The sequence below is a fragment of the Pithys albifrons genome, chromosome 27 (assembly GCF_047495875.1).
Source record: "Pithys albifrons albifrons isolate INPA30051 chromosome 27, PitAlb_v1, whole genome shotgun sequence".
Lineage (NCBI taxonomy): Eukaryota > Metazoa > Chordata > Aves > Passeriformes > Thamnophilidae > Pithys > Pithys albifrons.
In genome coordinates this window covers 4,180,252-4,207,313 of record NC_092484.1, presented here as the reverse complement: position 1 = coordinate 4,207,313, position 27,062 = coordinate 4,180,252, and the positions used below count along the sequence as shown (strand labels likewise).

At 47.3% G+C, this 27,062-nt stretch overlaps 2 protein-coding genes across 2 annotated transcripts; one reads left to right on the top strand and one right to left on the bottom strand.

The window, feature by feature from the left end:
• The first annotated feature begins 2,216 nt into the window (after nt 1-2,216).
• On the top strand, nt 2,217-3,767 carry RPL36 (ribosomal protein L36). Its single transcript, XM_071578045.1, has 3 exons — nt 2,217-2,413; nt 2,975-3,109; nt 3,637-3,767. The coding sequence occupies exons 1-3, from the start codon at nt 2,321-2,323 to the stop codon at nt 3,724-3,726; spliced, it is 318 nt and encodes a 105-aa protein (XP_071434146.1). The 5' UTR covers nt 2,217-2,320; the 3' UTR covers nt 3,727-3,767.
• A 1,071-nt stretch (nt 3,768-4,838) lies between these two features.
• Nucleotides 4,839-26,963, bottom strand: LONP1 (lon peptidase 1, mitochondrial). Its single transcript, XM_071578060.1, has 18 exons — nt 26,564-26,963; nt 24,108-24,196; nt 23,584-23,703; nt 21,596-21,824; nt 21,043-21,104; nt 20,329-20,458; nt 19,873-19,956; nt 17,325-17,545; nt 15,779-15,917; nt 13,503-13,681; nt 10,969-11,056; nt 9,463-9,585; nt 8,619-8,735; nt 8,200-8,340; nt 7,949-8,114; nt 6,775-6,983; nt 5,443-5,607; nt 4,839-5,208 (listed from the first exon to the last, which is right to left on the bottom strand). Exons 1-18 carry the CDS (start codon nt 26,948-26,950, stop codon nt 5,044-5,046), a joined length of 2,814 nt encoding a protein of 937 aa, XP_071434161.1. The 5' UTR covers nt 26,951-26,963; the 3' UTR covers nt 4,839-5,043.
• Between the last annotated feature and the right edge of the window lie 99 nt (nt 26,964-27,062).

Below are 27,062 nucleotides of genomic sequence, written 5' to 3'. Positions count from 1 at the left end.
TAAACAGAACTGTCTTTGAAAGCAGGAAACAGCTGAGTTGAACAGGTCCACCTCAGTTCTCTCTCAGAAGTAAGAAAGTCCAGAATCTTTTATTCCAACAAAATTGTTTAATTTGTCCCTTTGGATTTGTCTGTCAAACGTCATCAGACCCTGCCCGAGCGATACCAGAGTTCTGATCTGTGGGGAATAGCCCGTGAGAGCGGGGCTGGGCTGGACCCTGAGCCCCCAGCCCGGCCGAGGGGAACGCGCAGCTCCACCAGACCCCACGCTGTGGGGAGACCCCCCATGCCCTCACAGTGACCCCTCATAGTGACCCCCCATGCCCTCACAGTGACCCCTCATAGTGACCCTCTGTCCCCTCACACTACACAGTGACCCCCACAGTGACCCCTCATAGTGACCCCCCATGCCCTCACAGTGATCCCTCACAGTGACCCCCCATGCCCTCACAGTGACCCCTCATAGTGAATCCCCATGCCCTCACACCGCACAGTGACCCCCACAGTGACCCCTCATAGTGACCCCCCATGCCCTCACAGTGATCCCTCATAGTGACCCCCCATCCCTCACACTGCAGTGACCCCTCACACTGACCCCTCATAGTGACCCTCTGTCCCCTCACACTACACAGTGACCTCTCACACTGTCCCCCCGTGCCCTCACACCGCACACTGACCACCCTGTCCCCTCACACTGACCCCCCTGTCCCTCACAGACCTCCCTGTCCCCTCAGTGACTCCCCTCTCCCTCACACTGACCCCCCCCCTCCCTTCAGTGACCCCCATGTCCCCTCAGTGACCCCCCCATCCCTCACACTGACACCCCTGTCCCCTCGCACCTCACACTGACCCTCCCCATCCCTCACACTGACCCCCCCCGTCCCTCACACTGACCCCCCCGTCCCTCACACTGACCCCCCCATCCCTCACACTGACCCCCCCGTCCCTCACACTGACCCCCCCCGTCCCTCACACTGACCCCCCCGTCCCCTCACACTGACCCCCCCCATCCCCTCACACTGACCCCCCCGTCCCTCACACTGACCCCCCCATCCCTCACACTGACCCCCCCGTCCCTCACACTGACCCCCCCCGTCCCTCACACTGACCCCCCCGTCCCCTCACACTGACCCCCCCCATCCCCTCACACTGACCCCCCCGTCCCTCACACTGACCCCCCCCGTCCCTCACACTGACCCCCCCCATCCCCTCACACTGACCCCCCCGTCCCTCACACTGACCCCCCCCGTCCCTCACACTGACCCCCCCGTCCCTCACACTGACCCCCCATCCCCTCACACTGACCCCCCCGTCCCTCACACTGACCCCCCCGTCCCTCACACTGACCCCCTGTCCCCTCACACTGACCCCCCCATCCCCTCACACTGACCCCCCAATCCCCTCACACTGACCCCCCCCATCCCTCACACTGACACCCCCAATCCCCTCACACTCACCCCTCCCGTCCCCTCACACTCACCCCCCCATTCCCTCAGTGACCCCCCCTGTCCCCCACACTGACCCCCCTGTCCCTCACACTGACCCCCCCAATCCCCTCACACTCACCCCCCTGTCCCCTCACACTGACCCCCCCCTGTCCCTCACACTGACCCCCCCCTGTCCCTCACACTGAACCCCCCCGTCCCTCACACTGACCCCCCCAATTCCTTCACACTGACCCCCAATTCCCTCACACTGACCCCCCCGTCCCTCACACTGACCCCCCCGTCCCTCACACTGACCCCCCCCCCCGTCCCTCACACTGACCCCCCCCCGTCCCTCACACTGAACCCCCCCGTCCCTCACACTGACCCCCCCAATTCCCTCACACTGACCCCCAATTCCCTCACACTGACCCCCCCGTCCCCTCACACTGACCCCCAATCCCCTCACACTGACCCCCCCCCGTCTCTCACACTGACCCCCCCGTCCCCTCAGTGACCCCCCTGTCCCCTCACACTGACCCCCCTGTCCCCTCACACTGACCCCCCTGTCCCCTCACACTGACCCCCCCAATCCCCTCACACTGACCCCCCCAATCCCCTCACACTGACCCCTCGCATCCCCTCAGTGACCCCCCTGTCCCCTCACTGACCCCCCCCATCCCCTCACACTCACCCCCCCATCCCCTCAGTGACCCCCGGGGCTCTCCCGCCCATCCCGCGCGCCGCCGGCAGTGCCCGCGCCCGGAAGTGGCGCCGTCCCGCCACCCCGCGCGCGCTCGCTCCTTCCGGCTGGGCGCCATTGTCGCGGTGCGGGCGCTGCCGTGTCCCTCCCTGTCCATCCCTGCCCATCCGCGTCCGTCGGGCCGCGCCGCAGCCATGGCCATCCGCTACCCCATGGCCGTGGGCCTCAACAAAGGCTACAAAGTGACCAAGAACGTGTCGAAGCCCCGGCAGTGCCGCCGCCGCGGGGTGAGTAGGAGGCTGTGCCGGGCCCGGCGCTGCCCGGTGTGTTGGTGTGCCCGGCGCGGGCCGCGGCTCGGGGCCTGCTCCGGGGGGACACGGGGGCGCTCGGGACCCCGCCACGGGTCCGGGCGGGGCGGTGGGAGCCGAGCGGCTTCGGGAAGCCAACAGGCGACCTGCATAAAACTGCCCGCTCGGAGCCTCAGGTTCCACCACTGCGGGTGTCGTCAGGAACATCAGCGCACCTCTGCCTTTTGTCCCCTCTGATTAAATGCTGCGTGCGGTGTGGTGTCTGCGGTGCCAGGCAGTGCAAACTCGGCATCTCATGGCCCTGCTTTGTCCAAAATCGGTGTGTGAAAACCCCGGTGCCGGGGCTGGCGTGAGGACAGACCAGCACACCCGGCGGACCTGACTGTGCCCCGCGCCAGGGATCGGCTCCCATGGGACGCGCCAACAGCAGGGGCTGCTCTGGGGGCCTGAGCCCGGAGTTTGCACAGCCCTTTGCAGGCCTGTCCGGGTAAATCGGCACACGCATTCCTTGTGATCTGTGTATTCCCTCCCTCCCCACAGCGCCTGACCAAACACACCAAGTTTGTGCGGGACATGATCAGGGAAGTCTGTGGCTTTGCACCCTACGAGCGACGTGCGATGGAGTTGTTGAAAGTGTCCAAGGACAAACGTGCTCTGAAGTTCATCAAGAAACGGGTGGGTCAATTCTGCCTACTGAGGGTGGCAGAAGCTGCTGTGGCAACTTTGTGTTTTTCTGTCCTTTGCAGTACTTGGTTTTTTTTAGTTATCCTTATTTTTTCAGTTGTTTGGGAAGTTATTGATGTAATCTGAGGGAGTGGAGGGAATGGTCCTTGGGTTGAGTGGCAGAGCAGGAGATGGATGCAAAGGTGCTGGGCTATCCTGGCTTGCTGTGCTATTTTTGCATGTTTTGCATGTCTGGTGTGGGAAAGAGGAGAACACCACTGATAAAAGTTGGGTACCATTAACCAGGAGACTTCAAATGGGATTTCCTGAGGGCATTTGGGAAAGCTGAAAGCAGCTTCTTCCTCGCCCCAGGTAACTGTGGAAGTACCACTGAGACACTGAGTGCCCTGGCTGGAGGTTTTGTCCACGTTTCCAGGACTTTACCATTCCACCTGGCTTTGAGTAGAGTGTGTGCAGGGCCAGCTGCAGCAGCCCTGCTGTGCTGGGTGGACACTGACTGCCCTGCTCCCTCCCCACAGGTGGGCACTCACATCCGGGCCAAGAGGAAGCGGGAGGAGCTCAGTAATGTCCTGGCAGCCATGAGAAAAGCTGCTGCAAAGAAGGATTGAGTTGTACAGGCTGCAAAATAAAGTCCTTCTCCCAAACCCAAGGTATTGTTGGTGGTACATGTGCTTCAGTGGGGGATGCTGACAAGGCCCTGAACTGCAGCTCATCCAGAACTTGCATCAGTGGTTTATTAGACCTGCAGCTGCTGTGACTTAATCCAGAGGGGAATCCTCCAGACCATGTGGAGTCTCACCACGCAGGTTTCTGCAGTAGCCAAATGCCTTCCACCTCCCAGTCTGTCTCCAGACCTAAGTGGTGGTAGAAGGGAAGGCAGTGGGCAAGAATTGCTGTTGAAAATAATAACTACTTTGCCTTGCTCAGGGTATGTCAGCCCATTCTCATGCAGCTTTTCATGCTTCTGTGTTCCCCCTGTACCCTTTGTTCACACCTGCCTTCTGCAGGGTGTTATCAAGTCCCATATGAGAGAGATGCAATCAGCAAGAGCTCCTGGACTTCAGTGGGTGGATTCTTTTTCTGGGCTCCTTGCTGTGAAATGACAAGCACTGTTCTTCCTGCAGGAGGAAATACTTTCCAACCATGTACTCCTCTTCCCCTCTTTAAGTTCCTTTCTCTTAGCATTCCTTGTCAGATCAAGTACGTAGGTTCCCTGGCCCCCAGGCCTGTGTTTACTGACATAAGTCACAACACAATTCTTTTTTCTCACTCTCTGAGCACGATAGAGCTGCTGCAGAGGCACAGGCCATGTGTGGTGCAGCACAGTGCTGACTGCAGGCACTGAGCACACTGATCTTTGGCCAGGTCTCCTCTCCTTAAGCCTGGAGTTCTTTCTGGTGCCACCAACTTGTGACTGACTCTGGAGAAGCCCCTTCCTTCAGCAGCTGAATGTACCAGCTCTGCTGAACTGTCCTAGGACTTCAGTGTCCTCTCACCCTAGCAGAGGCTTCTAAGCTGAGATTGAGAGGTTTCTGAGAGCTGCTTGCCTTCCACCACACCAGGAACAAAAGCTGTGCATCAGCCCAGCTCTGGGTGTAGTGTTCAGTGTTTTTCCACAAGCTGTACTGAGATTTGCAGTGAAATAACTGAAAAACCTTTAAGGAGAAGAGACCAGACTAGCCCCACTGCTGGTGGCTGATAACATGCCTAATCCTTTGGTAAAATCGGAAAGGCTTTATTGCAGATCACAATTCATTATTAAAGAGTGAGAAATCCTTTATTTTAGCAGAGCCATAATTCATTTCAGCAGCTGCGCAGCAGCAATAGCTCCATGTCCCCCTTCAGGATTGCCCCTGTCACCCATCTCTGAGCAGGGGCTGAGCACGGAGGGACCAACCACCTTCCAGCCATCAGGGCACTGGGTGTCATCCTCCTGCAGGATCCAGCTGTGAAAATGCTATATCAAATACCTCTTTGTAGTGTTCTACAAAATGCACTTCCAGTCCCTCTGTAATGAATCCAGCAAGGTCATAATAATCCTTTTTGTTCTCTGATGGCAGAATGATGCACGTAACACCTGCCCTCTTTGCCTGTGGGGAGAAGAAAGTAGGGCAGTCTGGTGAGTCCTAGGAATTGCTCCATCTACCAGAAACACCCTTCCCCATTTCTGAAGCAAGACCCGTTATTGACCCTGGGATTAGCTCAGTTGGTTCAAACTTGGTTGCAATAATGCCAAGGTCATGGGTTCAATCCCCTGTGTGGGCCATTGACTTGAGTTGGACTCTGTGATCCTCATGGGTATGCACAGAGATGGGAGCTCTTACCGCAATAGTCTTCTCCTTGATTCCACCAACAGGCAGAATTTTTCCAGTCAGTGACACCTCTCCAGTCATGGCTACGTTCTGCCTCACTGGGCAATTCATGGCCAGCGACAGCAGAGCTGTTACTATGGTACACCCTGCGCTTGGTCCGTCCTTCGGGGTTGCTCCCTGTTTAACACAAAAGCAAAACACCCCTGTCTTGAGCTCCTTCAAGGAGCAGCAAAGCCAGACAATACCCTTGTTCTTGCTATTCTAGCACTGCTCCAATTTCATGGGGTCTCACAAAGGTTTTTGCAGAAGTGTTACCAATGGAATCCTGTTATTTGAATTGGATGATTATTACCAACTGTAACAGTCCTGATCTTAGTTATGAGGAATCATCCAGGAGACCACAGTGTGGTTTCTGGCCTCATGCCACCACCATACTCTTTGAGCTCAGGGCTTTGAATAAGCAACGTGAGTGAAAAAAAGAGCACAAACACTTTGAAACTCTTTGTTACACCTAAGCCAGCTATGGAAACAAGGAACAGAAGTCAACATCATAAGGGAAGACCTTCAACAGTCACAAAATAGTAGAGGACAATAATGGAAATCATTAAAGGCAGAAGAGATCATTCAGTATATAAAGCCTCACAAAATCCAAGCCTACACTAGTGACAGTCTGGATTTATCTGAGATCAAACTGATCTTTGAGGTAAGCACAGAGGAAATGAATGCTTGAGAGGGGCTTTTCTGATCCTTCAGGAAACAAACTCAGACAACAACCCAGTACCTGGACAGACACAGAGCACACAATAGTCCAGAAGAAAAACTTGGGCACAATCACAGTACCAAACCCACCTTCAGTGAAGCACCTGCCCCAAGTCTGTTACACAGTGTGTGAGCCCCTCTGAGCAATGTGTGTACTTTTTCAGTCCCAAATACTGAAGAAACACAAACACTGCCATTGTATGGACTACAAACCATGGCAGAGATCAACAGTGGTATTTTCAATTCTGTGTAAATGACCTGAAGCCTTTATGAAGGCCTTGTAACAGATCTAAACTTTGGTGCCCTTGTACCTTTACACAAGCTTTTATCCAAATCACTTATCCAACTCACTTATGTGAGTTTCCCCCCACCCTGCATAACCAGGACCAACAGCTACAACAAAAGCTTAGGATTCCTTAGAGCATTATCCAAGTTCAGGAAAACATCTTCATTCCAAGGTTTTACTGCTAAAAGAGGGCATTTCTGCACAGCATGTGGACCAATGAACTGCCTTCCAGCTTCACATCTAGGGGAGCAAACCAGCCTGGCTGCTGAGCATGTTCTGTGAACTCTGCATCAGTTTACCTCTGGCACATGCAAGTGGATATGAGAAGACATAAGAAAGTCATTGTTGGGGTCCTTCTGCATCAGAAAAGCTCTTGCAAACGTGTAAGCAATTTTGGCACTTTCTTTCATTACATCTCCCAGCTGCCCTGTTACTTCAAGGGACCCATCCTTGCTTTCCTTGTCTTTGGGTCGCCTCAGGGAAGTTTCAATAAACAGAGTAGAACCTCCTGAGAAAGAAAAGAAAAACAACATCCTAAGAGAAGTTAAAAGAAAATCAAACCACGAAGTTTGGTGATGCAGAAGCAATGCCAGGAATATGAAACAGCCTTTATGATCAGACACTAGGCCTTGGGTAAGGAGCATCTGAAACCTGCTCCCCAGATACCTTCCAAAAGGCCAGCTGGAAATCTCAAGTCTCCATTCATTGCTTTTGGACTTCACTCTACAAAGATGCAGCCCCTATTTAGCTGAAGTAATCAAGTTCTTGTAATACTTTCAGACTGTTTCCAGAGACTAAGATGAGTTTGCATTTTAACATACTTCTAGACATTTCAGCTCTCTAGTGCCAGATATCTATTTACCTTCTCCACCACACTGATCATTTCCCTCTTAACCACTTTAATTCTACCCAAGGTCAATTCAAGTATGCAGGGGTCATCTCCTTTGCTGTGTGTGCCATATTTCCATCATGTGGTGCATATAACCCCTAAGTTACATGGGAAATAATCTAATGAATGGTAACCAGCCAACTGCACCCCCCCAGAGGGTGCTGGAACACCTGTACCTGCCCTCAACCCCGAGAGCCAAGGCAGGCTGCATATCACTGACAGACACAGCTGTGCCATGCATACAGTGGCACCTCCTGCTGTTGGAAGGAAGCAGACACGGCCTTGTTCTCTCACAAAAGGCTTAGGTTTAGTCACTGCTGTTCCTAATGTATGTGGTTCATGTGAGATATGGAGCTTAAAGAGAACACATGCAGGCCTGAAGCTAAGATGAGCCAGGGTAAGGGAAAGGCTCCCTTCTTCAGGGAGGCAGTAGTCAGGATCCAAAGGTCAAAGAAGTTCATTTTACTGCTGTCAGTAGAAGAACTTCACTGGACTCAGTAGAGAAAATTCAGTTTGACCATCACATTCAAATTTTGCAAATTGCACAGAAATGTGGCCATTAACCCGGAATCGGTTTGTCTCACCCATGGCTGTCCAGGCCAGACCCATCACCACTCCCGGGGGGGTGGTTTCATACATGCGATCCACAGTGAAGATGGGCTTTCCTACGAAGTCCTGCAGGTTTTCAGGTGTTACTTCCACCGTCTCTGCTTCTCCACTCACAATTTTATAGGCAGATTTCCTCAATACCTGGGTGAGAGAGTAATTTGTCTCTGCAGAAAAAGCTAAGAAGGCTGAAGCACAGTGGTCACAATTGCACATAACTTTCCCTCACCTTTTCTACTTGTTTCTGCAGATTCCTCACCCCACTCTCTCTGCAGTACTGCTTGATGAGTACAGTCAGGACATCTGATGTGATTTTGGCTTTGTTTTCATCCAAGCCACACAGAACTCTTGCTTGAGGGACCAAGTACCTCTGAAAGAAAAAATCCCCCACATCCTTCTATCAGTATTTGTGACAAAAGCCCAACACTTCCAATTCATTCAGCTTTTCAGCTCAGTGCCATTTGCTGGAGTCCACAGCCTATGGCACACTGGAGTTACTTTAACTGGGTGTTCAAATCAAAGGAACTGTGTCCAAAATACCATGAGCCTTATTTTTTTTGGACACAGCTGGATGTAAACATGTAAGCCTGAATCTGCTGAAAAAATGTTACCAGATGTAATTCAGAGCACAAGAGTGGCTTCTCTTACCTCAGCAATTGCAAGTTTCTCTTCTGCTACATATCCTGACACATTGATCACTTCCATTCTATCCCGCAGTGGCTCTGGAATGGTTTCTGTTACATTGGCAGTACAAATAAAGAGTACCTGGAAGTTTTATGAGATCATATTAAGTACTTTGCTAACCTGCTGCTTTACTCAAAGCAATAGTTCCTGAGTTCTCTGTTTCTCTGTCTGAAGGGCCAGAGCAAAATCACCTTCACTGTGGAATCTAGTTTTTATTAGAAGACAAGGTTTGGATGTTGGAACTATTTAGTAGGAAGTTCCTTACCCCCAAAATAAATGTTTAGAAATACATGTAGCACAAACTGGGAAATCAGAATAGTCTGATATGGACCAGAATACTGGGGAGATCTGTATCTCACCTGTAAGTTCTTTTTACCTTCTAGGAAATTGGCACAGAATGATCCAATTATCTATACTGTTCCTAATCCATCAATTCTGCAATTAATGTCAGCTATACAAAAAGTGTGAGGACAACCAAATTCCAAAGTTTGACAGCAGCATTAGGCCACCTCCCTTGACATCAACTCTGCCAATCATTACATAAAATGAAAACTCCTGCATTTTTTAGCAGAGCCCACACATCTGTGTGTCGCTACCTCTACAGGGAGTTGGGGCTACAGGACATATGCTGGTGATCATGTTCTTTCATGTACAGGCACTTCAGTTAAAGCCAACTCCTGCAGAGACAGCTGTATACCACTCATGTCACTTTTCAATTGAATAAAATGTCAGCATCTTTCAATGGATAAATACACTGATACACATTTACACATTCCAGCTCTACAACCTCTGCAGAAGAGAAAGATACCTTTGATAAATCCACAGGAACATCAAGGTAATGATCCAAGAAGTTAGAGTTCTGTTCTGGGTCCAATAGTTCTAGAAGGGCCGAGGATGGATCCCCTTGATACCCTCTTCCTATTTTATCTACCTGTGGGAGAAATAATGTTAATGCTCTAAGACATTTCTTACCATGATAAATTCTCAAGTAAAGATTTTTTCAAGGCTCTATCTGAAAATCTTCACATGTGTGTTCATAAACATCTACACACTTTTCTGTGCATTCACCCAAATCCCCACATTCCTCCTGCATTAGCACATGACACACCTGACAAGACACAGGATTTCTGAATGTTGCAGAGAAGGGCTATGAAGTCTCAGTTCATACAATCAAAGCAGGTGAGTTATCATGGATTAGTGGGCTACTACTCATTAAGCTGAGATAAGCTGTAAGCACAGACCAGAACACTTAGTTCACAGTGAGAGGGCTACAGGGTGATAGTTTACACCATTTCCCCACTATGTAAGCTCAGACAGTCCTTGCTCTGCCCAAGGTGCAAAGTGCTTACACAGAGCCACTCAGCACAGCCTGACCAGTGCCCTGTGCTGCTGTCACACTCATGAGCTGTCTGAGGCTCACAGTCATCTTCACCACTCCCACTGCTCACTCAGGGCCACGAGGCCAGGGCCAAGGTCCTTGTCTCTTCCAGCACTGACACCTCTCCTTCTGAGGACATGAACAGGGCTACCCTCCACTGCTTTTCTTCATGAGTAACGTTAACTGGATGGACTTCATGCAATTTGCTGCTGCAGCCAAGGCAGGGCTCCTCACCAACACCACTCAAGTGTCGTAACCTACAGGTTCCATTACTTTTTAGATCAAGATACTCACTGGTTACATCATACTGTAACTCATGATGCACTTTTTGGTCCCCCATACTGTTCTCAAGACATCTGCTGTTGGCCCTTCCCAGGTATAGCACATAAGGAGGTCAGTGGGACCTGCACTCTATTCAGAACACCTGCTATTATATCCTGTTCTTATTTGCTCTTCCACAAAGCAGTAGGCTGGTAGCCCTGACTCATTTATTCTCAAATCAGACCACAAATTGACTGTAAGCATTTTATTCCTTGTAGTCTTACTTTAGACCTGCTAAGACAGTGACTCTTGCTAATAATCACATGAGCAAAAGTGGTTTTGTGCACAGCAATGTTCTCACACCAAGGTAAGGAACACAGGAGCTATGGAAACCCCTGAATATCCAGCCAGGTCCACTATGATCTTTGTGATCCAAACAGCTGCAATTTAATGAGAATGGCACAACTAAAATGTTAAAGCTGGAGTCTGTTATAGGAAGAGAAAACAAAGGGTGTAAGGTATTACCAGCACCCAAAGAACTTTAAAGCCCAGCCTCATTTAAATAAAAAACCCCTGGGCTTTTTAGGAGAGTTATTGCTTCATCTTTTCTACTGAGGTCAAGAATTGATACAGATCTTTAAGAGCAAAAGCTGGAAGAAAGACCAAATACCTTACCTCATCAATCAGTATAAGTGGATTCTCTGTCTTGGTCTTCTTCAGACACTGGATGATTTTTCCTGGCATTGCTCCAACATATGTCCTCCTGTTTTATCAGAGATTGTATTTAGGGAGCCATTGCAAAGTACAGCACACATCACAGCATGCAGCTGACAGCACAGGTATATCCTGCTGGCAAACAAGTCTTTATTTCTTCTACATCTCTCAAAAGTATTTTCCATCACCATACAAAGCACCAAGATCCATCTAGTCTGTTTCTAGTAAAGAACAGACATGAATTTTGGCAAAATACTCCTGAACTACAATTTTTACCTTTAGTTTTAACCCATTTTCATTTAGAGGAAAGCAAAGAGGTAAGGCTGACAATACAGGTGTTTGAATTTTATTGGGTTTTGGGTAAAGAAATGTTAGAAAAGAGAATGTTTCATTTCCTGACTTGATAGGGACAAAAAACAAAGACCAGTGTGTCCTATTTACAGAGGCCAGGACCAGTTCCTCACTGTGTGGGTGTGACAAAAAACTGTGTATTCTACACCCTCTACATCATTTTTCATGTTACTAATGGAGCATTTGCAGCAGCTTCCCAGGGCACACCTGACCCCTCAGGCTACAAGCTGGATGTTAAAGGACCATGTGAGACAGGAGTGTTTCTGTCTTCACACAAATGACTCAGCCATGACAACTCCCCTCAGGGGCAGCATCAGCACCTTCACACCCAGCCTGAAGGAAGGATCATGTCTGCTCATGGGCCATCAGGGACTGTCACAACAGGCAGCAGGAACAACCTAAACCATCAAAGATTCCAAAAATATCCCATGACTCACAGAGTAAATCACCCACTGGGAAACTCTCTGCCCTGTGGGGTGATACTGGGCATTCCCACCTGAACTTGAGCACAGATAATCTCGGGGTTTGGAATTTTTGGTGCCACTCATGGGATCCAGAGGACAACCAGAACATCAACAGGACTGTGACTGACACTCTCGACCAGACTGTGACACAATCCTCACCAACAGGTTTTCCTTTCCTTTTACTTCACACTCAGGGGGCCCATGTGGCACTCACCATTCTGTCTGTGCCCCAGGGTGCTGGGTTATACATCTGTTCTTTTGTGGGCTAAAACCAATTTTTCTCTGTATCATTGTATTTATTGTAATCTTTTTAGTAAATTGTAACTCTGACTTGTAACCTCTTTTGAGTGGGGTTCATTTCTCCTGCCAGTTTACCTTTAAACCAGCACACAGTGTAAATCAGAAGATACACTGAAGGAACAAACTGTTAATAGCAAATCACAATCTTTCTGCTAGAGGGAAACTGGTATCCAGAACAGATAACAACAGAGGGAATGCCATGAGGCACAAAAGAGAGAACATTCAAAATGTATCTAAAATACTTTCTGCTTCTGTGTAGGGCAGAACCTCACAGATTCAATTTACACTGTAGAATGGCTACTCTTACTAGTTTGAAAACACTACTGGTTTTGTTCTCAGATGCAGACCCTCTCCTCTGCCCTGGTTAGGCCACACCTGGAGTGCTGTGTCCAGTTCTGGACTTTCCAGTTCAAGAGAGACAAGGAACTGCTGGGGAGAGTCCAGTGGAGGGCTGTGAAGATGATGAGGGGACTGGAGCGTCTCTCATGGGAAAGGCTGAGGGACCCGGGCCTGTTTAGCCTGGAGAAGGGATGACTGAGAGGGGATCTGATCAATGAGTACAAATATCTGAAGGGTGGGTGTCAAGAGGATGGAGCCAGATGCTTTGCAGTGGTGCCCGGTGACAGGACATGGGGCAAAGGCACAAACTGAAACATAAGGAAGCTCCACCTGAATGAGGGAAAACTGCTTGACTTTGAGGGTGGCAGAGCCCTGGAACAGGCTGCCCAAGGAGGCTGTGGAGTCTCTTTCTATGGAGAAATTTGAAACTTGCCTGGATGCCATCCTGTGTCACCTGCTGTAGATGAACCTGCTTTAGCAGGAGGTTAGAGTAGATGATCTCCAGAGGTCCCTTCCAACCCCAACTGTTTTAGGATTTTGTGTATATAGAAGGAAAATAAACCCATGGAAGGGTCAGATCTACCAATTCTTGTATTCACTTCTTATTCTCACCATGAATGTTCTTGTTCCCAAGTTTTCCTCATGCAGCACCTCCATCCTGATTCCCCAGAAACCAAGTCTCAGTCATAACTGAACACACACATAGGTGACCCTGTTCAAACTGCCACCATCCCTAGTGCTGGCATTTATAGACAGGCATGATTTAGCATTTGGCATCAGTCCAATGCTTTTGGGTAGCTCACTCTGCTTTTTGAAGCCAAGAATACACAAGAAGCAACTGCACTGAGAGACATTAACAGAATTATGTTCCAAACTCCACCCTTTACTATCTTTTTGACCTCTTTCTATATCCCAACTCCTGCCAAGCAAGGGTTGGCAGAACAGAGGTGAAAATTATACACATTGTCCAACTTCAGTTAGGTTCCTATTTTGACAACAGTAAAAACTGTTGGATAGAGAAACTGCTGAAGTTACACTGACCTGTGTCCTTTTATTTCTGCTACATCAGTCATCCCTCCAACGCTGAAGCGGAAGTACTCTCTGTTCAGGGCTCTGGCAATGGAGCGGGCAATGCTGGTTTTGCCAACCCCCGGGGGGCCATAAAAGCACAGAATCTTCCCCTGTGTAGATCCTCGCAGCTGACTGACTGCTATAAACTCCTGTAGAACAGACAAAGCAACAGTAATGAACAGGAGGCAACAGCAGCAACACCAAAACATGTTTGTTAGCAGGTCAAGCAACAATTACAAAATGAGCATCATACACAAAACTGATCCCCAAAGGAGTTGGGAGGGCAAGGGGAGAAGGTAAGTCAGGGTACTGGTGCATCTCTTTTCCCTCTGGTTATTTACAGATTTGGTTGTCCCTGTGTTCTGTGGTCCATACTCATCTCCCAGAAGAAGCAGTCTCTCTCTCCACTGTCTGAGAGTAAGAAGACAGAGTTCTAGTTGTTCTTCCAGATTCCCTATTTCTAACTTGCATCTCTCAAACTGCATGTGAACATCTCCTACTGTACCACCTCCTCTGTGCTCAGTTAAGTTTCCATCATTTCACACTTTTATGCCATACAACCCTCAAGTAACACTCAGCAGTTGAAGAATGAAAAGATCACGGTTCAGAACTGACGTCTCAACTGCTTATACACTTACAGTGAAGGAATGACTGTGCAAGTGGGCAAAGAGATGCAGTTCCCCTGTAACAAGCCAATTATTTAGCAAGGATGAGCCTCGTCTCTTTCCCCTACAGCACTGAACTCCACAGCAAACTACACAAGGACCACAGCACCAATCCAGCCCAGGCTTGAATTTGTGTAGATATTTCTTGGTACCTTGAAATCATCAGCCTTGCTTGCACTGCTGAAACATGAGAGACTTCTCTGTGTCACATCACTAATCAAGGCCACAGACCTGTATGATGCAATTTGATCTATTTCTGTGTAAAGGCTGGGCCTAGTCAGCATGTGTAGTGCCAACAAAGCAATACATGAGACTGATATTCAAAAGGGTTTATCTGCTTGCAATTGTGCCACAAGAGGCTTACCACAAATCACTGAAAATAATAAATCAGCAGGATTTAGTCACAAGTCTTGGGCACTACTAAGGGAGACCAGCCCGGGCCTCTTTGGCTGTCAGCAAGAAGAAACTTTATCTTTTACCAGAAGAAACTCGATCAAGGCAATTTAATAAAAGTAAAATCCCAGGGTGTCCAAGAATTTACTACTCATTATATTTAATGACACTGTACTACTATTTAGTTCAGTAGTTGCCTCTATGGCTTCTGTGCACAACAATTACTGAGGTGGCCTAAGTACCCTCAGTGCTGTCCCCAAGGTAACACAAAGCTCTGCTCTATACAGCATGTGGGAACAGTAAAAGAAACTGCTGTTAATTACAACACTTTTTGGAAGAAAATGGCCAAGCTGAAGGCCAGTTACACTCAACAGCTTCACCAGATCCACTAAGCTCTCACCACAATTTGTTAATGCAAAGTCAGGATCTCCACCAGCTTCCCCCTCCACTTGGCACTCTCATGCACTTGCCCAGTATTGGCACAAATTCTGCCTACACTGGAATTGTTTTTCACTGCTTGAAGGTGGTAGCTGCTGCAAGGAGGAGCCTATTCCTGTCTCCTGGACAGGCAGGCAGTTCCCACAAGAAATGGTTGAAATTGTTGCAATTACCTACTCTAAAACAGCTTCCCTAACCACAGGAATTAGAGAGCACATACTCGAGCCAAAAGTGACAGACACTGTGGACTGAGGCAACATTGGACACTATCCTGGCCTGCTTTTTTCAGGGGCTATACTGGACAGACTGCAAACCATTCAGCATCCAGCTATGGGGATAGGTAAAAGTTAAGAGGCAAATGTACATCTCAGTTAACTTCCCCCTCTTCAATGCAGACAATGAATAGGTTCAGTGTGTTTTGGAAAAGCTGTGACTTTGTCAGTCAGGTGGAACAAGTCTCTGAACAGATTGATTAAAAGCAAGAGACTGCTTCCCTTGGACACTTCCTCACTTGCTCAGCATTAAGTGCAAACCAGTACATTCCAGTCTGAAATGAGAATGTGACATTCATTGCCACAAGTAATTAAACACATTAACTAATCACCAGAACATTCAGTTCTTTCATGCAGCTTTCTCTTTGATCCATCAATTAACATCAATACAATGGAGAGCTGTAATCTGAAACACATCCAAAAATGCCTGATGCTAAGCAGAGTGTGAAATGGGACACACTTCCTACTCCTGCCTTACCAGAATCCGCTTCTTGACGTCATCCATTCCATAGTGATCCTCCTCCAGAACTGCCTGGGCTCTAGTCAGCTCCAAGTTCTCCTCACTACACTTACCCCAGGGGATGGATGTCAGCCAGTCCAAGTAGTTCCGTGTAACACTGTCAGAAACACACAAATGAGAGTGATTTGACATGTCTTCCTCCACAGCCTTCCAAAACAACCTCCTCAGAACAAGTGGGATATAAAAGACTCATGGAACTGAGGCTATGAAAAAAACATCATGAGCTAGACAGTCATTGCTAACCCTTTGTCATGGTCTTCATTCCCTTGTCCCTCTCCCCATAAAAAAACCCAAAGCTTTTTTCACAGCTTTTCCTTTTCTGAAAGACCCAGATTTCTGCATACAGATTCCCTGTATGACTGTTTTGCTGTAGGGCTGTCTCCTGTCTGAAAAGGAGCAGGACTGCTTGTACACTCTGCACCATGTCAACTGTTTGAATCAGATTACAAAACTTAAAAATAGAAAACCAGTTTTCTCTGTCTCCCCAGGAGACCAAGACAAGGTAAATAAGCAAGACTCCTGGCTCAGAAACAAGGAAAAACAGCTGGATCTACAACACCACAGAGAAAGATTTAAGACCTAGAAATAAGGATGGCAGTGTGGAAGTGAACAGTAGAGATAACAAGCATAACCAGACTGAGGAGAACATGGGTGTGTTAAAGCAGCACTCACTGTTCTAAAACTGCACACTCAGATCAGGGATTCAAACACACAGGGCAGTCTGCACAATGCAGTAACTAGCAAGTTGTGCAGTCATGGACATGGGGAAGCACAGCTTAGCTGACCAGGCCCAGGATCCACCCAATGGCAACTGCCATGCCAACAGAGCTTTGGCTTCTCTCCTCCCAAACACTTTCTTTGCAAACTTGCAACCACTGTTGCTACCCCAGGGACAGGTAGTAATGCAGGCCCAGCATGTCTTTTCATTCTTGGTAGAAGCTGCTCATTCAAATGGTATGTTTGGTAAGTACACCAACTGCTGTATTGTATAGCACATTCTGACTCAACAGACAAGAAATCTTCAATCTGAGCTCAGTTTCTGACAGTCCATGTCGCAGATCACGTGTTATAAATGATTCACTCCTTTGCAATTCTAACTCTGCCCCAACACTTCAGGAGCCACCTCAGGTAGCTTAGCCAACCTTATGTGGTAAGGACTAGGCTTCTCTTCTCTCACATCTATTGGAAACATCAAAGTACAACGAAGAAGAGACAAAATTAAGGGCAGAAAAACAATCATTGCACATTTCACAAGGGGGAACTAACTGCATATTTTGTATGAGATTGGAAGAGAAGACCTAAAATAATCAAAAGAAGTAAACTACATAAGTAAACACAGGCAATTTGCAGAACAATCCTATACTGTAATCATGTTACATTCAGAAAAAACAACTATGACAATAAGAGAAGAGAAACTCTTAAGGCAAGAGCTTCACAGAACTGCACTGATTTCTCTCATTCTCTAAACTAACCATGACAGCAGAGGACACAGCCATGCACTCACTTGAATTCTGAGGAGTGATTATCCAGCAAGCCCAACTTGTTCAACTCTTCATCAATCACATCCATGACATGTTTTGGCACTACCAGCTCCTTTAGTCGCTCACGGAATTTCTCTTCTATAGCATCCTTGTCCTCTTTTTCCAGACCTAGTTCTTTCTTAATGATCTTCAACTGCTCTTGGAGAAGATACTTGCGATGTGTTTGCTTGATCTTCTCCTCCACCTGGACAAAGCAACAAATACAGTAATCTGTTCCTGGTATAACCCATCAAATGCTTCCAAATATTTCTTTGTTATCATGTTCCCAGCAACTGATAATACTACTTGGAAATTATTTGCAGCATATTCTAACACAAAAAGAGAGTCTACAACATTCTCCAGTGTCTGCCACATCTTGGTGGCCTTCCCTTGCCCCCATTCAGTGCTTCAATGTTTTGTTTATGTTGGGGAGACCAAAAGCTGAGCAGAGTAAGCCAGATGTGATCTCGTTAGTGCTAAACAGAAGAGACTAGACACTTCTCTCTACCTGCTGCCTACAGAGGGAAAGTGGAACTCTTCCTTGCCACAAGGACAGTCTGCTAATTCATGGAGAGCTTTCTGCACATCAGGGCTTCAAAGTTCTTTTCTGTAAAGTTGTTTTCTATTCTGGTTATTCAAAGCCTGGTATGGGACCATGAATTTCTCTCTGCTGAACTTGAGGAGGTTCTTACTGACTTCCTGATGGACACCACTGGTAGTTGGCTGCAGTTAGACTTCATCTTGTTGATCACAACCCTTTCTGCCCAGTAGTCTAGACAATTTTTTCACCCACCTTGTACTACATCCTTCCAGTCCTTAGGATCCCAGCTTGGTCAGAATACTAATATGGCTGATCTCAATAATGGCCATGCAAATGTCAGTGTATACAACAGTCATTGCTAAAATCATAAAATCATTTAGGTTGGAAAAGACTGCTGAGATCATCTAGTCCAACCATTAACCCAGCACTGCCAGGTCCACTACTAAACTATGTTCCCTTTTTGTGCTCTGGGCCTTCTCATCAGAGAAGACAACCAGGCAGTTTGCTTTTGGAAAATCCCTTCTGGCTCCTCCAAATCATCCTCCTTCATTTGCCTGTACGGGACTTCCAGGAGAATTTTTCCCACAATGCTCCCAGGGACGGGGGCAGGCTGACATGCCTATAGTGTCCCCAAATCTCCTTGGAGATGGGCATTGCATTTACCTTTTTCTTCTTTCCAGGAACCTCCCCAATCATCACTGCTTTAAAGATGAGTGAAAAAAACAGGATAATGACATTGATAAGCCCTCTCAGCATCCTTTGATGCATCCCATCTAATCCCACAGACTTCATCTGTCCAATTTGTTAAGAAGTCTCCAACAATTCCAACCCTGGTCCAAAAGCATTTTGCACTTAATGTGAATTCTAAAAGCCACAATTATCAGAAGTTAATAAACCCAAGAACTTTTGACTCAGTATACTCAAATATTTGTACTTCATACACTTAATTACCATTCTGATGCAGTTACTGTAGTCTGATTAAATCTTACAACACACAGTAACTACTGCAGTTCACAGGAGTTTAGCAGGGGGTCCTTCAGAGTAATATTGTGCTATTGTTATGGGTTGGCAAGTGGGCCTAAACTTAGGTTTTAAAGTTCAGCTGGGCCTAGGATTGTCAGCTGATTTAAGCTGGACTGAGCCAGCTCACAGCTGACCTCTTCCAGCCAATAATATTGTAATCCATACCATACTACATCATCTCAAAGGGGGTAAAATCCAGTGTGTGGGAGTGGCTTGGTCAGTTCCATCATGGCTGCACTAAGAGGAAGACATCTACCAGCTCCTCTACTATGCTGGGCCCTGCTCCTGTTGCCTCTACTTGCCTTTTGTTTGCATTCAGGGAAGTAAAAACATTTTTGCTGTTACTCTTTCTGTTTCTTGCTGTGTGTCTCTCAGCGTACTTACAAATCTAGTGTAATAGACTTTGCTTTGTATTAATTGGGGAGTGGGAGGTTATTCCTTGTTATATATATGTAACTTGTGTAAGTGTGTGTTATATTGTAGTTTCCTCTTAATTTTCTCCTTTCTGTATAAATACATGTAGTTAGTTCCAGCATAAACCTGGTTTTGAGAGTTTTTCTTTTCTCTCTTCTTTTCCCTTGGCTGGCTGGGGGGAGGAGGAACCCCTTCACTCTGTCCTGGACAGTTGGTGTTTTGCCAGCTCTACCCAGGACAGCTATTTACACTATTATATTCTGTGTACAGTATTTTGTTGAATATTGTTACACAGATGCTTGGTAAACTGCAGACCTCTAGGATTTATCTGCTTGCATGAAATTACAACTTGGACACAATTTAACAGCAGATACTGTAGCCTGATGTCTTGTTACTTCTACCATGTGCACAGAAAATGCATTTGTCAGAGAAGAACAGAAAATCTTAACTCTAAATAATGTCTCTTTAGTGTACCCTTGCCTTGCTGCAATAAGCAACACAGTAATGGACATGATATAAACACACATACGGTATCTGCCACTCTAAAAACTTACCTCTCTTCCGAGACGCTGCTGCAGTTTGCTCAACTCATATTCCTTTTTCAGAAGGGAAAGAGCTTTGTAAAGCCGTTTGGGAATCTGGAAAACACACAAAGGGAGTTTTGAGATGCTATACCCTTGTCAGCTCCCAGTGAGAAAAGCAGAATAAAAAAAATCCAAGAGGTTGTCTGGGGAAACTCTCCTGCACTCATCCTGCAGATGTGGAAACACAACCCTGCAGCAATTGCACAGCTTGCAAACACAATTACTTGCCACCAAATATGCTGAGCACTCAGATTTACCCACAGTAAATCAGTAATAATGATCCTTCAACAGGCATCTAGTCACTGATATTAACAGAGCATCAAACATAGCACTGAAGTCTCTTCTGCACTGAAGGTGGTGAAAACATGACATACAACAGATGCACCAATTCTGTTTGCATTGCTTTAGTTAAAAACTTCATCTTACACTGGTTTCTTCCAAGATGTCCTGAAGTTCGTGTGACTCTGCCCCTGTTAGAGCTGCACCCATGTCACTCAGATAGATAGGGTTATCTACCACACGCTGCCCAGCCTGCATCATCTGAAGTACAGACTCTCTGGAAAAAAGGATAACAAACCCCAAAATGCTCTGTGAATTTTTACATTCAAAAGGGAATATCCTTATTTACTTGTTATGACAGTGTAAATAAATGAAACACAGGACGGTTGCATGGCAAAGTAACTATTTTTTTTTAAATTTGACTAAATCAACACTAAGTAACAAACACAGAAATCACTTGATTGAAGGAATGATCACTGATACATAAAACCAAATATATGAAATGCTCTCCTAACAAGTATGTAAGATTTTTGGTGCCATATGCCAAGACTCTTACCCTGCTCATACTGCATGGATCAGATCATGTAATTATTGCAGTGACCTTCACTTAGACCCAGATAACCTTCTTTAGGACTTGATCATCCTATTTCATTTCTAAGGTGCACATCATGTTTTCAAAACTTCCCCTCTGTTTCTAACAATGTATGACAAAGCTTATACATCAAACCAAAATTCTAGGTGACAATTTGGGAAACATCCCTTCTTCAGTACAGCAAAAAGACAAGTGGAACAGAAAATCTCAGCAGATTCCAGCCTGAGAACTCACTGTTCCCAAAGCAGGGCACCATGGGAAAGACATACCTGTACAAGGGGTTCAAGGCAATGATGTCACGGATTGTTTTAACAATTTCTGCAGTAAGTGCCTACAAACACAACAAAACTTTAGTCACCAAAAGAATGGAAAGGATAGGCAAGACCTCAGTACAAATATGACATTCCCCAGACCTGGCCACCTGCTGCAGTGGTGTGCTGATGGTACTTGTTGCTGGGGTAGTTACTGCTCAGGGGAAAGGCAACAAGGCCTAGAGTTTCCTTTCTGCATGCACAAAACTTGACCAGAGGACACAATCAAGGCTCAGCACACAAGCCACTTTTGAGCTAAGACTCAGTTATTTAAGCACAGCTCAGCCTCTACATTCAGCAACTTCTTGAAGTCACCAGTTCTAAGGAACTGACCTATTGTAATAAAAATTCATTACTTTCACACAATCCCCTTGTGCAGTGACTGTGAGAATAAGGAACTAGTTTCTGAAGCCTGAAATTAGAGCCTGATTTTAGAACTCTTCCTTTTAAGAAAGAAATGTAGGTCCAATTCCACAGGACAAGTTCAGGCTTGTATAATCAATTCACTTACTTTAACCTCTTCTGTGATCTGAAAATCTTCATGAACCACATTCTCTACTTCTACCATGAGAACTTCCTGTGATGGAGCAGATCCAGGATCTAGTACCAATTCCACACCTTGGTCCTTTGCTCCAGGCTCCTCTTCAGCCTCTTTCTTAGAGCGCTTCAGTTTCCTTCTAATTTTCTGTTTGTTCTCAGGCTCCTCAGGCTCAACCTCCAGTTGCTTGTTTATACGAATCCTGAAAGCCAAAAGAAACCAGCAACAATCAATCCCACTGTTACACATAATTTCAGCTCTTCAGCATGAACAGGAAAGTCTGAGGAGAAAACTAAAGTTTCAAACTTTGACAAGGGTGACCAAGTGTACTTGTTTTGACAAGATTTAACTTTTGGTTCATTTTGTCAAAGTAAGACTTGATTTAGTAAAACAGTAAAAAGTGGAAGCTGCTGACAGGACTTACCAAGTAAATTTATAACAATTAAGTTGCCATACAAAAAAAGTTAGCCAACCACTGAATCAGCCTATTGGTGCCAGCAGCTTTGGACTACTCTTGTCAACCAAACAGCATACATAGTTAAGTTCAAAACATTTTCTGGAGGGTAAGGGTGCTGGTGGTGGCAATCAGTGCTGGGTAGCAGAACTGGCAGAGTCTGCCAGCAGCCAACTGGTCAGTCAGAATCCACACAGACTGGGGCTGGCAGTTGGGTCAAGCTACTGCCCTGACCCAGAAGGCATCTGGAAGGTTTAAGGAGAGAATTAAAAGAGAGGTTTAGAAAGGAGAGTACCCACATATACAAGACATCTCATGTCGTTATTTTGGCTGCTGACAGGAGTTTCCTTTTTTATGTGTTTCCCTATAAATGCTCTTCAAATGCAGTGTGGTTTCTGTGGATGTGACTGATCAGTGCTTCATGTACCAGTCTTTTAAGACCAATTTCCAAGTCAGACCTTTAGAATACCAAACCCTTCCAAGTTACAGGGAAATATTTCTATTCCAAGGAAACCAAAACCAGTAGCTGCCTATTTCCAAAATCTATCCAAACACAGTTGTGCTTTGATAATGCTGCAGGAGGTCTAAGACTTCATTTGAAAGGGAGTTGACTTGTGAGCTCACATAAATTCAGCTTCAACAAGTACTGCCCATTCTTTGCTGTCCAAAGGAAATGCAAGTGAAGTAAAGTGAGTGGATGGAAAAAAAAGCCATGCTCCAAAGCAAAACACATCCTGGATCTGTCTCCCACCATGTTTCTGTCCTTGTATTTTTTCTTCTAACGTAAATTAATTATTTGATGTTTTTAAAAATACAATTTTATATTGTCTGAGCCCCAAACACTTGGCACAAATAGCTGAACCTATAATTTCAGCAATAATCCTATTTTCCTCAATTCACTTCTGGGGCAAGATTATATAGGCAAGACATAATTAGAGTTCTGGACTACCCTTTTTTTGTTTAAGCAGAAATACAGGCTTGAATTAGTTCCAGAGGATTTTTTTCACCATTCTAAACCTTGCTGTACTTGTCAGAGTAACTGCTAAACTCAAGCTTAATGAATGTTTGTTTGTATCACATCACAATTTGTATGAGAATGACATGCACTGTCTCTTCCTTTTTGCAGCTCACCTGTCAGAGGTGTGACAGTACATGGAATGCATTAGGGCTGGAGCACCACAGCACTCTCAGCACTCTTAATTTTCTCTTTTCTGTATAAATACATGTAATTAGTTTCAGCATAGACCTGGCTTTGGAAGTTTTTTTTTCCTCTCTCCCTCTTCTTTTCCCCTTAGCTGGTTGGGGGGAGGAGGAACCCTTTTCACCCTGTCCTGGACAGTTGGCATTTTGCCAGCCCAACCCAGGACAATACAGTGTGGTAACAAAGCAAAAACTTTGCCCTCCATAAGTTGTATAGAAAAATGGTCAAATGTGGTCAAACTGATAAGGGGATCTGCCTGTTTGTACAGAGTGGCTGGTGAGATGCAGTGAAATACAAGTGACCAACCTCCGGTGTCCCATGACTATCATCCGCAGCTTGTCTCCAAGGTCCTGCATTTCATGAATCTGGACAAAAGTTCCCATCTGGTATATTTCATTCAGATCCTCCACCACATCAGATTCATTGCTGTTGAGCAAAAAAATTGGGGTAGATATTCAGAAACTTGAGATAGCCAGTAAGATTAAAAAAGAAAGAAACAATCACTGGCTGCAGAACTTTAAACTGGATTTAGGAGCAAAGACAATTAATCCCCACTGTTACCACCATGTAGCCCCTTTCCAAATCATCCAAGTACCTGGACAGCTCCTTTGATTCCCAAACAGCAGCCTTTTCTAAAGCAAGATTCTGGCTCCCAGCAGTACTGGTGGTAGCGACTGTCATAGCATGAGGATGGTCCAAGATTAAAAACAATTTCTGCAATACTGTTCCAGGCAGGGAATTTCAGATGACAGCTTTCAGTGCAAATGCAACCCGGACACGGAAACAGCTTATTTTTGTATTTTTCAAAAAGACCGAGAGAAACAACTTACTTGTCATCCTTTTTAAGAAAAACACCAGCATAAGGCTGGGCAAGACGAACTTTCCTCCTCAGCAGCTCAACCAGCTTCTTATTTTTCACCTAGGAAAACAGGTATGGGATCAGAGGAGGATTTTCTGTAGGCTTTGCACTCCCAGGGTGTAAGGCCAGGCATGGTGACACCCTGCAACTAAATTATGAAGCTCGACCCTGTATTTTTCTAGTCTTGGCCCTACTAAGAGGACAGTAATAAAGAAGTGGAAAAGCATTAGAGAAACATGAAATTTGACTATTTAATACAAGTCAGTTCACAGTGAAGACAAGATAAGCTCAAAGGCAGAGGGAGGAACTAGACTTAATCTGCACAAGTCTCACAAGCAAGAAACCTCTCGGTCACTTGAACAGCACCTTGTAAGAGTTCCTGTGGTTATCACTGTTCCTTTCCCCTTCCATATCTGTATGTCCCAGCTCTCCACTCCTGATGGGGAGCTAGTTCACCCTTCCCCATCAGTTGCCTGAACTCTGCTCACCAACTCTACTTTAAATCCTCGTCTCCAAAGTCCCCTCTGCTCAATTCCTCTCCTACATGCACCGGCCCACCTAAGTCCCTGCTTTCAGTTTCAGACACTATTTCTTCCTGGTTTACTTTCTTACTCCCTTCTGTTCTCTGGATGCCACACACCTGTCCATGGCAGATCTCCCAGCACCACTGGAATGGTTATCACAGCAAGCTGAATCCTCAGTGACCAAGAAAACAAGTCCTTGTGAATTCTGCTGTTAAGTTACCCTGTCAACCACTGAGTGTTCTTCAAAGTGATGGACACAAGCTGCACTGCTCAGTGCTGTGGTAACAACCAGCATGTTTCTGACAGAGCAGCAGGAAAAATACCACTCATTGGCCTATTCTAATCTTGGCACACCTATTTTAATTTTATGCAATGTTTAGCAAAACTATGTTTACCAGTGTCACAGATATTAACAGAAAGAAAATTAATAATTCTATATGCAACAAAGAGATTTCACACTGCCCAGAAACAAAGTACTAAATTCAGGTACAATGAATTTGTAGGGTAAGAGAGAACATTTAGCAATCCTGTAAGACACTGTTGACCTGCACATTGAAATTGATGACTTTTATATATGTGTTGTATAATTGCACCTCTAGAGATCTTGTTAATATAAAATCTCCTTCCCCCAACACATCTAATAGAGACATTAGAAGTTGGACATGCAGAAAAATATTATAGGAGAAATAATAAAAAATACTACAGGAACAAGAAAATATTGATTAATTTCATGTTATATTTACTTCAAAATCAGATTGGTAAAACACTAGAGGCACAAAAATACAAGTACTTCATAGAATCATAGAATCATAGGACCAGGGCAGTGACCCTTCCCCTGGACTCTGCCTTGGGGAGGCCACACCTTGAGTGTTGTGTTCAGTTCTGGGCCCCTCAGTTCAGAAAGGATATTGAGGTGCTGGAGCAAGTCCAGAGAAGAGCAACGAGGCTGGAGAAGGGACTGGAGCACAAGTGCTGTGGGGAGAGGCTGAGGGAGCTGGAGGTGTTCAGCCTGGAGAAGAGGAGGCTCAGAGGTGACCTCAGCACTGTCTGGAACTGCCTGAAGGGAAGTTCTGGCCAGGTGGGGGTTGGTCTCTTCTCCCAGGCACTCAGCAATAGGACAAGGGGGGCTCAAGCTCTGCCAGGGGAAATTTAAGTTGGATATCAGAAAAAACTTCTTTGCAGAGAGAGTCCTCAGGCATTGGAATGGGCTGCCCAGAGACGGGGTGGATTCACCATCCCTGGAGATTTTTAAACGCAGATTGGACGTGGCGCTGAGTGCCATGATCTGGTAAAGGGACTGGAGTTGGACCAAGGGTTGGACTCGATGATCTTGGAGATCTTTTCCAACCCAATCGATTCTATGATTCTATGATCTCTCGACACCCTCCTACACCGCGGCTGGGATGCTCTACACCGAATTCCCGCTTTCTCCCTGCCGCCCTCGCCAACACGGGGCTCGGTGCTCTGCCAACAACCCACGGCGCCGAACCAAGGCCACGTTTGCTTAACCTTCATCAGAGAACAGGGAGAAGACAACTCCGAGAGAGTGTGTGAATGGACTTTCCCGTTAGAAGCAGCGCTGCTGACGCAATACCTGTGAAACTCCGACTATCCCAAAAGAAACCGCTATCGCGATAGGGCTTGCTACAGAGCGCGATGAAGGCCGAGCAGCGGCCGCCCGTGGAGGTCACAGCCCCGGCTGCCCTGCCCGATGCTCTGCGGCTCAAGGGACGTGCCAAGGCACAGAGCGCGGCCCGCGGGCAGCCGGTGAGCCCCGCACGGCCGGGGCGACACCACCCGGCACTCCGGCCGAGGCCCGGGCCGAGCCGCCGTCGGCAGCGCTGCGACCGGACCCGGGGCCCCGCGGCGGCGGCAGCTCCCGGGGCGGCGGGGCCGAGCTCACCTCGATGATCTTGATGAATCGCGGGAAGACGGGGTTGCGCGTCACGGCGATGAGCGGGACATTGGGGAAATGCTCCGGAACGAGAAGAGGCGTCAACGCCGTCATGACCGGCCCGGCCCCGCTGCCGTCCGCCCCGCCGCCGCCCTCCTCGCCGCCGCCGCCGCCGCCCTCCAGCGCATCTCCCCCCGGCAGACCGCCGGGGCTGCGCTGCTGCCAGCACGGGCCGGCGCTGAAGGCGGCGCGGGCCGGCGGCGCGGAGCCCAGCGGGGCCGGGGGAGCGGCGGCGGCCGCGGGGGCCCAGAGGCGGCGCCGCGCGGGTCCCAGCGCAGGCCCGGGGAGCGCGGACCGCCAGCGCCCGCACAGCCGCCACCAGCGCGCGGCCGCCATGCTGCCCGCGCCGCTTCCGCCCGCCCCGCCCCGCCCCGCGTGGCCGCGCGCACGTCCGAGCCCGCCCGAGGGTCGCCGGTTCGAGCCCCGGCCCGGCCTTGCGGGTGCCCAA

Coding starts and splice junctions, on each gene's coding strand:
- RPL36 (XM_071578045.1), top strand. CDS start 2,321: ATGGCCATCCGCTACCCCATGGCCGTGGGCCTCAACAAAGGCTACAAA. Junction 2,414..2,974: donor GGCAGTGCCGCCGCCGCGGG/GTGAGTAGGAGG, acceptor CCCTCCCCACAG/CGCCTGACCAAACACACCAA. Junction 3,110..3,636: donor TGAAGTTCATCAAGAAACGG/GTGGGTCAATTC, acceptor CCCTCCCCACAG/GTGGGCACTCACATCCGGGC.
- LONP1 (XM_071578060.1), bottom strand. CDS start 26,950: ATGGCGGCCGCGCGCTGGTGGCGGCTGTGCGGGCGCTGGCGGTCCGCG. Junction 15,918..17,324: donor AATCACTCCTCAGAATTCAA/GTGAGTGCATGG, acceptor TGTTTCTGACAG/TGTTACACGGAACTACTTGG. Junction 9,586..10,968: donor CACTTATACTGATTGATGAG/GTAAGGTATTTG, acceptor TTTCTCCCACAG/GTAGATAAAATAGGAAGAGG.